The sequence below is a fragment of the Corvus kubaryi genome, unplaced genomic scaffold (genome assembly GCF_017639235.1).
Source record: "Corvus kubaryi isolate FWS band 111438036 unplaced genomic scaffold, C.kubaryi_AGA036_p1.0 split3-73, whole genome shotgun sequence".
Taxonomy (NCBI): domain Eukaryota; kingdom Metazoa; phylum Chordata; class Aves; order Passeriformes; family Corvidae; genus Corvus; species Corvus kubaryi.
The window spans coordinates 37,174,466-37,186,218 of NW_024582091.1; the positions used below are offsets into that span (position 1 = coordinate 37,174,466).

At 45.9% G+C, this 11,753-nt stretch overlaps 1 protein-coding gene across 1 annotated transcript in view; it reads right to left on the reverse strand.

Moving 5' to 3' along the window:
• SLC22A3 (solute carrier family 22 member 3) overlaps window positions 1–6,917 on the reverse strand; it is a 30,083-nt gene extending 23,166 nt beyond the window's left edge. Inside the window, exon 1 of the mRNA XM_042017090.1 lies at window positions 6,157–6,917. Coding sequence (XP_041873024.1) covers window positions 6,157–6,570 — 414 coding nt within the window. The 5' untranslated portion in view covers window positions 6,571–6,917. The remainder of the gene's footprint in view (window positions 1–6,156) is intronic.
• Window positions 6,918–11,753: the final 4,836 nt, after the last annotated feature.

Consider the following 11,753-nt stretch of genomic DNA (forward strand, 5'->3'; position numbering starts at 1 on the left):
GGAAAAACAGTTCTGTCCTCCTTGCCAGCCTTGCAGTCCATGCAGCCATCCACTGCTGGTTGGAAATACATCCTTGTCATGAATATCTGCATATCTGCTGAGGCTTGGACACCAACGAGATGCTCAGATTTACAGAAGCAGTGGCATGACTGGAAGGAACAGCACTGGTGTGCTTCACTGATCTATAAAGGAGCAGCAAACCACCTGAGTGAGATTTCTCTAGGAGAAGGAAGAGGCTTTGCACTGGCTCCCTGTAGCTCATTAGTGGTGTAATCAGTGTAAGAAAGAGTGGCAACTGGATGAGCTTGTACATGACTAATGACTGGGAAATATGGGGCTGTGGCAACTTCTCCTTTCTTCGTAGCTTTGAAACGAGGCAAACATTTTCCATTTAAGTTTGACCTACAGAGTAAGCACAAACTTGTAATTCCTGGTACTTGAGAGACCTTTATTCACTTGAGCACACGTATCCCTGTAGAAATATATTGTTTTAAATTGCAACATGCCATTAACAGCTCCTCAAAATGTAGCAGCCTTGGGTAGGAGTTTTGAAGAGCTTTACTGCCTGTTACAATTAAATTACAAAACAATGGATTAAACTCTATGATCAATAAACTTTTACAGTGATTCCCCAGCCCATTTGCAGCAGCATGTCCAGAGCCCAGACACGTTTTAAATGGTATTCATACAAGTGACCAAAAAGTGTTTGGTTTACCCTTTCACTCCCAGTGACAAATGGTTCAGTGAGATATTCATAGTTTAAGGAAACACGGGGAGATGCTGACTGTTGCTGCATGTTCCTTATTTGTTTCTGGGCAGCTCTTCTCCCGTCCACTGGCCTTTCAAACTACTAGCTTTCCCACATCCTTATTGCAACAAACCCCTCTGCAAGGGAGTGCAGTGGAAAGGGAGAAATTACCTTCTTTTTCTCTTTCTGTTAAAGCTTCTCTCAGAGTGCTAAGGGATGAAGCAACTGTCATTCTGCGTATCTTGTTTCAAGCTGAGCACTTAACAGGACAAGAGGAGTCAGTCACTACCCTGCTGCCAGGGCACTGGGACTCAGAGCCTGAGGGACCAGTTAGCTTTGAAAGCTTTTTAAGTTTCTCTGCTGTGCATGACTGAAGGCCCATGACCTTTGTGTCCCTGACATTTGGATCACCTCATTCATTGAGTATCCTAGGACAAATGACCTGTTCTGTCCTCCTCCTTTTTCTCTGTCTCTTCAGGGCCAAAAAAAGAGGGAGGTGGAGAAACTCTTCATCTCCTAACGGAGGAAAAGCAGCAGCTGTCCGCAAAATAATAAGAAAAAAATTAAACCCCCAGCTAGTACCAGTGGGCTTGATGGCAATGGAAGAAACACCACCCCATTGGCTTAACCCCTGCAAGCAACCGCTCCAGCCCCTCCCATACAGACAAATCTTAGTCAGAGCTTCATGAGAAATCGAGCAGTTGCTGCTCCCTCTGCTCTCTGTGACCTTTTCCCTTTTCCCTTCCCTAATTAATATTAATCCCATCATGACAGTGAAAATAAGTCAGGATATACTGCCATGCCAATAACAGCAGTCACACTAGATCAACAATTTGAGGGTAAATTGAGTTGTTTATTCCCTTGGAGGAGGATAGCAGAAGGACCAGCTGTGCTTTCTCCATCCTGAGTTTGACTGACATGTTATCTCCTTCTCTGAGGGACTGTAAAAACCATGAGACAAACAATATTTGTTGCCTTACAGGTTTCTCTGCAAATGTTGGCTGGTATTTTCTGAGGTGGCTGGCAAGCCGAGAAGTAAGAAGATTGATTCCCAGCAGGTGCAATAGGCTATGTTCAGATGATCATTTGTCCTCCTCAGACCTCACACTTCGGCAACAAATTGTTGTTAGGTCTCAAAATGACATCATCTCCAGCATGAAGACTTGCTGCAGACAGGACATATTGGGAACTGTCCCTTCTGCTCAACTCCTGCCAACAAAGGCTGAAATAAATGCTGTCTAAAATAGGCCCAGCTGTGCTGTAGCTGCTGATGACCACATAGACCTCCCTCTTCCTTTCCTCCAGTGTCTCAGGCCATTTCATTGCAGTTGCAATTGTAACTCATGCCCATGCCTCAAGGAGTCATCAATGCCAAAAATGTCTGAAGAAAATAGCTCTCCCTTTGCACACTATTTTCAGCCACCCTGTCACAAAGTACTAGATTTGTCTCCTCAGGGTTAGAAGTACACAGTGCCAAAGCCTGGCAGTATTAAAGATCAGTGATCCCAACTTCAGCACAGTTTCCTGGAAAAGTTAGGTTTATTGACTTTGGTATGTCCTGGGTACATGGGTCCTTCACAAGGCTCACCCAGCAGGTCTTGGCAGGCAAAACACTTTTTGTTTCAAGTGCTACAGAGCTCAGGGGGTGACCTGGGCTCCCCTCCAGACCCTTGGGCCAGAGCATGAGTTTGTGGCCCCCAGTCCACTGCAGCCTCCCAGCACACCTGTTGTTTCTCCATCTCCATCCACTGCACAGAAACACAGCCCTTCCCTTCCCTCCTCCCTCTAAAAGAGCTGCTGCTGTCAGCAGCCCTCCCTCCTGAGCAGGGCCAGCCACCTGCTGGGACCAGCATCATTTCAGATGGCACCAGCTGGCATGAGCCAGGAATCTATTTACCTTGATAATTTACCCTGTCAGCTTCTCTCTCCAAGAAAAATCTGAGAAGCCACTGCATTTCTATCCTGCTGCTGATGCAGTTTCACAGGGAGATGGGCAAGACATGCTCAGCTAAACCAGACCAAGGTCCTCTGGCAGTGGAAGGTCCTCTGCACAGATCCACCACCTCAGGTCCTCTGCACAGATCCACCACCTCAGTGGAGCTGTGTCTCAAAATGGTATCTCGAAACATTTATGTCAACCCAGGTCTGCTTTGCTCAACTCCAACAGTGCAGATCTCTGTGTGCAGCACCAGTGACAACTTCCTCGAACCTGTGTTGCCCTCACAGAAAGGCCTGACCTAAAGCAATGGAACAGACACCCTTGGCCATGTCACTGCAGAAGTAGGGACCTATTGTCAGAGCCCATTGGACACCAAAGGAAGATTTTAAGAGGGAATCTTTAGCAATAACTGTGTTGCCCATCACTAGAACAAGGTCACTGGCTTTGCCATGTGTTGGTCCTGTGATGACTTTTTAATACAATTTGCTCTTCTCTTCAAATGCTGAAGGAGGAAAGTCCTGTACATTCTCCCAGAACCTCACTGACATTACCCCAACACTGAGACTCAGTAGCAGGTGGTGCAGCAGATACCCCAAGTACTATATATAGAGAAGTGTGTGCTTTTTATCAATCCACACTCCCCTTTTTTCCTTTGCTTCCTTCTGCTGATGCTATTGTGAACACCTTTGCATAAGACAACTATCTAAGATGAGAGAATGGCCAGTGAGCAACATGAGCAGTGAAGTCAGGTACCACAATGCCATTCGTTTCACAACTTCTCATGAATCAGTCCATCCAGCCACATGATTATCATCTGAAGGGTGCTCAGAACTTATTGCAACAGCCTGTGGTTTGGCTGCCAGACCTGTGGTGTTATGTGACATCTTTTCTCAGAGAAGGCTTTATATGCCTGCTTTTGTCCTCTGAATCCCCTGTCACACTGCAAATTCATACTGGACCTGTGCTTGCCATAAGCCTGGAAGGACTTGAGCACACTGACTTTTCCCCCCATCCTCTCTCTTTCTCCCTGGATGTATATCCTGAGACTGTTTTGTAACTCATCCTTTTAATTTTGTCTCCCTAGTCCCTTCCACTGTTGATTCAACAAGACATGCCATAAATCTTTAGTTGAAAGAAACATCTCTGCACACATGGGCAAAATGAAGCACTTACAAGTAGATGGATAAGAAAACAAGTCTTTGGTGAGCTAATTAAACAGAGCCTAAATTGAGTCATGGTTTGTTAGAGACTCAGCTGGGAAAAAAAGAGGTTAAATTAAATCTGAGAATTAAATTGTCTTTGCTGGATATATAACTCATTAATAAGATATGAAGCCCCTTTTAGTAGCTGATCTCAGAGCAATTGAGTCAGGACATGCATGCCACAAGCTTCCTTTTTAGATGAAGAAATCAAGCCTCGTGGGATATGATTTATCCAGAAAATGTTGCAAAACTGGGAAGAGGTTCCAAGTGGCACAGGTCACAGCCCAGCAGCCTCTATCCAAGGTGGACCTGGCCAGCAAAAGTACCTCTAGGAGTCACAGTGACACCGCTGGTGGGACCTGCTGCCCTGGCACAGGGGAGAGAGAGTCCCAGCCTGTCATTCCTTGCAGACTGTTATTTCATGGTTTTCCCAATATGCACCTTTGGGAGCACAGGTGGGAAGTGCTTTCCCCAAGCATCCCTTCATCCCTCCTCCCTTCCCTGGCCCTGAAGGGTCTCCCCAGCAGAAAAGAGGAAGAAGGTGAAGATGGATGAGGTATTTGCCCGAGAACATTGAACCTTTCTCTCCTATTTATTGCTGCAAGACAAATACTGGTTTCCTTTTCCCATAGCTGTACTCATCACTGCTGGAAAATCACAGTGTATCTGTTGATACACAAAGTGCTGCCATAAACAGACTCTGAGCATGATCTTACAGACACAACCTACATGCTTTCACCTATAGCAAGGCTGAACAGGAAAAAAAAGGGACATCAACAGAAAAGGAATCTATATTTTTAATTTTAATTAATTAAAATTAATTCCTCACAGTGCCCCAGCAGAGGTGCCTTGGAAGTGGCAGTATAAACTTCCCACCACATCCATGTCCCATGGATTGTTCCACAGCCAGGCTGTAGCTCCCAAGCACCATCTGGCCTCCTGCCCACCCAGCCCTACCTTCCACTGCCAATGTGGGCAGATATACATCATTATTAGGGACCAAAGTTTGACACCAGCTCCCTGCGTGTCATTTGCAGCCCTCTGAGCAGCCTTGACTTCATCGATCATACACAAAAGCCAATTCTGAACCTTTGCTCAAGGGCCAGTCAGGTGCTCTGATTTCTCTTCTCCTGAGCGTAGACCCTGGCTAAAGCTGCTCAGGTTGCATGCGGTGCTCAGGGAACGGACAGCCTGAAGCCTGCAAGTGGATACAGCAGTTCCAGCTGGATGGGAGAAGGATGGTGAATTGAAAGGATGGGATAGGCATCTCTTTTCAGTGTTTGCTCAGGGCTTTGCCTGCTGTGCCCTGCTCTGTGTTTCGGAGGACACAGCTCCGGTGTAAGCACAGTGGGAGGCTCCTGAGACAGAGAGGAACCAGAGCCCTCAGCTGTGCTGACACATTTTGCAGTGCACCTTGATGATTTCTGAGCCAATCCCTCTAAGCACACTTTGTATTTTTCACCACTGCGTGGGTGACAATTGCTGTCAAAATGACCCTAACATACACACTCCTAGAGTGCAGACTGTATTTTGGAGCCAAATCACAGCACATCCATGGCACAATTACAGATTACACAGAGGATCTCCTAGGAAAGAATCTGCAATGGCCTTTTGCAGCCTCATTAAAAAAATCACTGCACTTGCCAGTGCTTACCACTAGTGACAATAGCCTGCTGTTCTCTGACACTGATGTTGAGGAAAAGCATGAATGTCAGCTTTGGGCAGAAATGTGCGTTTGGTTTTTCTTCAGTAAGCACAATCACTTCTGCTGACTCCTGCCGGATCTCAGATAGGCAGTCTGCCACCTGTTGTTTTTTATTACCTGCAAACTTAAATATTCAATACTGGAAATACAGAGAAGAGATAATCTACATTGATCCAGGTCATAGAGTACCCTTGGAGTTTACACCGCCAAAGCTGCTGGCCCAAAACTGAGCAGCAGAAGCCTCAGCTGCAAGGACTTAAGTTTTTGTTTTAATCTGACATTCCTCTACAGACAGAGCAATATCTCTTCAGGATATTTGGCTTTGCTTGGGCACTTGGCTTTGAATAGCCACCTTTCATATCAGCTCACCTTTCCCTAAAAGCTTGATGCCAGCACTTGATCATACTCATTGTCCCGATTTGCTCATGACTCAAAATGAAATAAATCTGGGAAGGAAAACCAGCCAGCAAAGCAATGACCCTTGCATTGGCAATCCCATTTTACTGCTGCAATCCCACACCAGGATAGACACCACCGATTAGAGGATGGGTGTTTTCCTTACCTCGCTGACAACAGATGAGTGGGGCTGTTCATAGACCCAGTTATCGTGGCAAGTGGCGAGTGGCAGGTTGCCCGTGCTGTGATTGCCATAGCGGGCAAGCGGGCTGGTGCAGCTGACAGAGGTGTCCCAAGTGACATCCAGCCTCTCGCACTCCCCACTGATGGACTTGTTCCCCAGGTGCAGGGGCAGTACCGTGAAGTTTCGTTCCTCTTCCAGTGTCCAGCCACATCGTTCACTTAACTCAGCTGCCCCAGGGATCCTGCACCAGAAGTTCTCTGGTGCCTGCCCAAGGAAAACTACGCTGGCGAACAGGGAAGAAAAAGTTATGCCTGTCTGGCTAAGGAGGAAAAAGACCCTCTTTTGAAATCTTCCAAATTCCCCGGCCTCCTTCAAAACCTCATCAAAAGATGGCATTATGTGAGGTGGTCTGTCCTCTTGCAGCAGCCCGAGAGATGGCAGAGTTTTCTTTCACACTTCGCATCGGCTGCTGACACTTCCTACAAACGTGACGGTCTCGCCTCCCCTCGCTCCTCTCTTCTCATGAGCACACACAGACGCACAGACAGACAGACAGGCAGGCACGGAGACACCAGGATGCTGCCGGTGGCATGAGCGGAGGCGGAGCGGGACTCGGCGGCAGGCGGACATGCAGGCGCACACCCAGCACACACCCAGGCACACACGAGGAGACTCAGGGCACGACAAGTGGCACTGGGCTTACACACAGACGGGGAGGAGTGCGAGCTGAAGCCAACAAACAGATTGTAGGAGAGGAGGGGCGTGCATTTCCTATTCATTCCGAATGTTAAACAGCTTATGCAATAAACCCGGTTAACTCCTTAAGGGACGAGCCAGCTGCAAAGGCCAGCTCCCGCAGCGGCTGCGATAAATTAATAGGTGCAAGGATAAAGCTGAAAGTTAAATAGGAAAGAGCACAGAAGCTGTTGCAAAAAGCATCAGTGAGTGATGCAGGCTCTCTGCAGGATGGCAGAGGCCGGAAGAAAGTTGTTTTAAAAGACCTATAGTCTTTCCTTCCACAAATAGAAATTAATACTCTGGCAAAGTTTAATTACTTCTCCAAGGCACTACTTCGGCATCTGTACACACTTAATTCACAAGGGTCTTTTCCTTCTGTAGCATAAATAAAGTGAAGGTCACAAACTGCAACCAAAATCCAAGACTTTCTTCTTGAAGTTTGATCTATCTGTTCAAGAAGGCTTTTATATGACCTTGTTAAATATTATTCAAAAAAATATCTCAAATATTTAAAAGAGAAATGGCAGTGTTTCTTTATCAAAAATGAATGGAAAACAAGTTAAGTCACTTTTCTACTCAGCTGTTTGAGGAGGGGGGGAAGGGAAGAGGGAGCCAGGACCAGGGTGCATTTTGTGTGCCTGTGAGTGCATCTTGCACAGAACACCGTGAATCAAAGCAGAGATGCAATAGTGGGGTCTTTTGAACCTCAGGATCATGAGGTCCATGGCAACTCAATTCTCTTGTGAGAAGGAGCAGAGGGACAGGACCTATCAAACATGCCTCCTGCAATGCCTTGTCTTTGGTTACCTTTGACTTGATGTCTTTGACTATGGTTGTCTACGGTTTGGAAACAAAATACAATTTTAAAAACAGGTGCAAATCAAGGAAGGCTTTGATTACTATACAGGCTATCTGGCATGAAAACTGATACTGTAGTGTGAGCTCAGCAGAGATGCAGATTTCTAGGTGGGTGCACTCCTGTGCTTGCATCAGAATATGCTTTTGAGGGAATTTGGTTTGATGCCTGGTTATGCTATTTTTTAGTACTCAAGCGTAGAGGCCATGAATGTATCACCTTTGGGTCCAGGTGGAGATGGGGAACACTCTGATGGCTGGTTTCAAACAAGATAAGTTCTTTTATCTCAATAGGGCTAACTAGGAAGTCAATCATGCTGAGATGTCAAAGGTATTATGTTTATTCCAACAGCTTCCAGTGACTGGGGAGGAGATTGTCTATGTAGGGAACACCATAAAGAGAAGAAATGTGGACAGAGCCTGATAATCAGGCTGTGTGCTGCTCTCACAGATCCGACCAAGGGTGTATTAAACACCCACTGCTCTTCAAGCCTTACCCCAATAAAAAAAATATTGGTTTTATCCCTGTTGAATATTACCGTAGAATCATAGAATGCTTTGGGTTGGAAAGGACTTTGGAGATTATCTAGTCCTAACTCCCCTGCTATGGGCAGGGACACCTTCTACTATTACATAGAGAATATTAGCTCAACTCTGAATCATGAGGGTTAGTCCCCTTGCACCAACATAGTTGTGCCCAGCATTCCACCTTTTTCAGAAATCCATTGGTGTCATTACTGTGGCCACCTCTTTGATAATCAGTGGAGCTAGACCAGATTCAGTTGAGGGAGAATTCAGTCCACTGTTGGAACCTTGCTTCTGGAGTTACTGTCTTCCCTAAAAGAAAGCATGGTCTAGTAACCCATTGTCGAAATTTCACACATCCTTGTCCATTGTGCTCTGGTCATGCACAGCACATGCATTGCAGTCTGTCAGACCAGAAGCCAGAAAGCCTGGGAGGGACCAGTGCTAAGGTCATGGCAGAGGACATCTGGGATTCTCCCTAGCATTCCCTGCAGCTACACTGCTGGTCATAGAGGCAAGGACTCATTCAGTAAAATCATTTCCACTGCCTGGCATACGTGATGTCATAGCAACCTTGGTTTCTCAGTGTTAACCTGTATTTTAAGTCCTCTGTCCAAAAACAGCTTATCAGTGTTTGGCACCATATCAGTGTACGGCAAGACTCCAGTTTGTCAAAGAAATCTAAAATATCCCAGTGGCAGGTGCGTGAGAGTGTGCATTAGTGCATTTATTCCACAGCAAGCAATTCCTAGCTTCTGTGTGGTTTTCCATGAACTTCAGCTTCATGTGCTGTGGCAGCTGAGCACATCTAAGGACAGGAGGATAATGGGTTTGTACACAAAGCCTGTAACTGTAACCTCATGGAAAGAATGATTTAAATCTTTGAGAACAGATCTCTGGGTCATCATTTTAAACATTCTAGCCTATGCATACAGTAAAATATTATGCTCTTTGATGACAAGGAAGATGTTGAGTGATGAGAAGAACAGAAGCAGTAAAAATAGATGTGGAGAACAGAAAGAAGGAGGGGGAAGAGTGCAAACAGAGCAAGCCAGGGAAAGAGCAGATGCAGAAGTGGTGATGAAAGGGGAGCAGAGAAGAAAGAGATATAGAAATACAACTAAATTACAATCACAGGCATCTTCACTTGGAGCTCTGTTTAGCAGCCCAAATGTCACAGCTATTTTGGACATGGAATGAAAACTATGTAGTCTAGAGAGGAAGGCACATACACACCCTGTACACATGTGGCACTAGATGACCATTTATACATGCCTGGATGACAGCATGAGACATTTTGATCAATACCTGCTCTGACTGAATCCTGGAAAGTTAAAACTTTACTGCAACACCCAGGATAACCTCTGCCAGTGCATCAGATAATCACTTAAAAACCTCAAAATCCTTCTTGGAACACTGTCAGCAGTGGGGCGGTGACATCACCCAGTTTGCAGGCACTTGAGGGCACCATCCTACATAACAGCACTGATAAAGTTCTGCAGAAAACCATGACCTAGGTTTAAGATCCATACAGACGTAATCCTCTTGCTAAATAAAAGAGTGCCTATGAACAAGCTTGGGCAGCAGCCATCCACCCTGCTTGTTATCTCGCCTAATGCAGCTTCATATTGTACCAAATATTTGTCCCCCAGACTAAACTGCTGAGAATAGATAGCCCTAAGCAGCAGGGGTGCAAACCAGTCAGCCTCACACCTAGGCCCAGGATACTGCCTACACCAGCCTTTTCTTCCGCTCTCCATGCCAGGAGAAGGGGTGGGGATCTCCACAGCCCTGCATCTGAGGACTACCTGAGCCTCTGCTCACTGGTGACCCCACAGCACAGACTGCAATAGGGAACCAGGCAGTAGCAGCTCAATGCACATTGCACAGATGTTAATGGCAAGGCTTGGTTCACAGCAGATGGCAGGAATTAGAAAGGATATCAGAGCTCGGTTTTGGAGACTAAATACATAGTGGATTTTTTAAGATCAGAGTGAGACCTCTTTATGGGGCAGTTAGAGATGCTGAGACTCCCCTCTCCCACACATGGTACAATTACATTCCAGGTCAGGACACTAAATTACATGTAGCTTTTTCTCTGACAGTTCCTGTATTTTGGCTTTTGTTGCTGTTGGCTTTTTTCCCTTTGCTTTATTGATCTTTCTTCTTCCTCCCACACCCACTTTCATCTTCTTCTTTTATCTCCCTCTTCCTCTTCCAGATTTCCTCTTTTTCTTTCTAAAAGGTGGCAACTGTACTCAATGAAATATGTCCTTTCCCAGGCCTCTAGATCAACTTAGGAAGCTGTAGGCTGAATTTGAGACGTGGGAAGAGTCAATTCCAATCAACAGGGTTTCCACCTTTTGGCAATCCATTAAAGCAATGCACAATATATTATACTCCCCTCCCTCACTATTTCCATGGACTGCAAGCTATTTTTACCATCTTGATCCCAGGAACAAATATAAATAACTGTAGTACTTGGAACTGTAGAATACAACAACCAGGGGAATCTGTACTCATTGTTAAGACAGCAGCTGAAACAGCAGAGGAAAATAGACACATGGGGAAAGAAGGGAAAATTGAAATGAGGAAAAAAACAGCCCCTGAGGCTCCCCCAGGCTGATCCCCTCTGCAGCCACCAGGTTTCCCTCCCTGACACCCCACACCCTTCCTTGCACAGGCTCACTGTTGGAGTGAAGCAGTCTCTGCTCAAGGCAAATGGGATGATGCTGGGCCTGTGCTTTATTACCCAAACCCAGTGCTGTTTCAGCCCCATGGTGGCTGCATACCACTCATCTTTGCCTGTTGGAGAAGATCAGGTACCACACATTTGTGTGCTTGCAGATGATAGCCTTCCTCACTGACTTTCAGCATACTGAGGGAAAGCAGCAGCAATGTGTCTCTACACGCATGTGTGGGAACACCTGCTTGCCAGGATTTCAGGTCAGGATCTGAGACAGGCTGGGGAACCGAAAGGGCTCACCAGCTTCCTCAAGGCCAGCTGAAGGAAAGGCAGCCAGAGGATAAAGGGTTCCTACACATCCATTTTCATAGTCTATATGTGGCTTCCCTCATCATTTTTCTTTTCACCCGGTCACAGTGGCGGCCAGTGAGGAGGTTACACCAGGCTCTACCTTCCTGTTCAGATAAATATGCCGTAATTCCACAGAATTTTTATCAGGATCCTTGCTAATGACTCAGAATAAGCAAGCATTTCAGCTATAAGATAAGACAAGCCAAGTTCACCAGAGGGTATTTTACACAATGGAACAAACAAAGTATATTTCCAGAGATGGCTGTAAAGGCCTAATAAAATGAAAATGTTCCCTCTCATGTTATCAGACAGGTGTAAATCACAAGGTTGCTTCCTCTCTCAGCTGCACGGACCTCAACTTCTGCTTGGAAAGTCAGTAAAAATCACCTCAGTTTTGTCTGTGATTCCTCATTGTTGCACATCC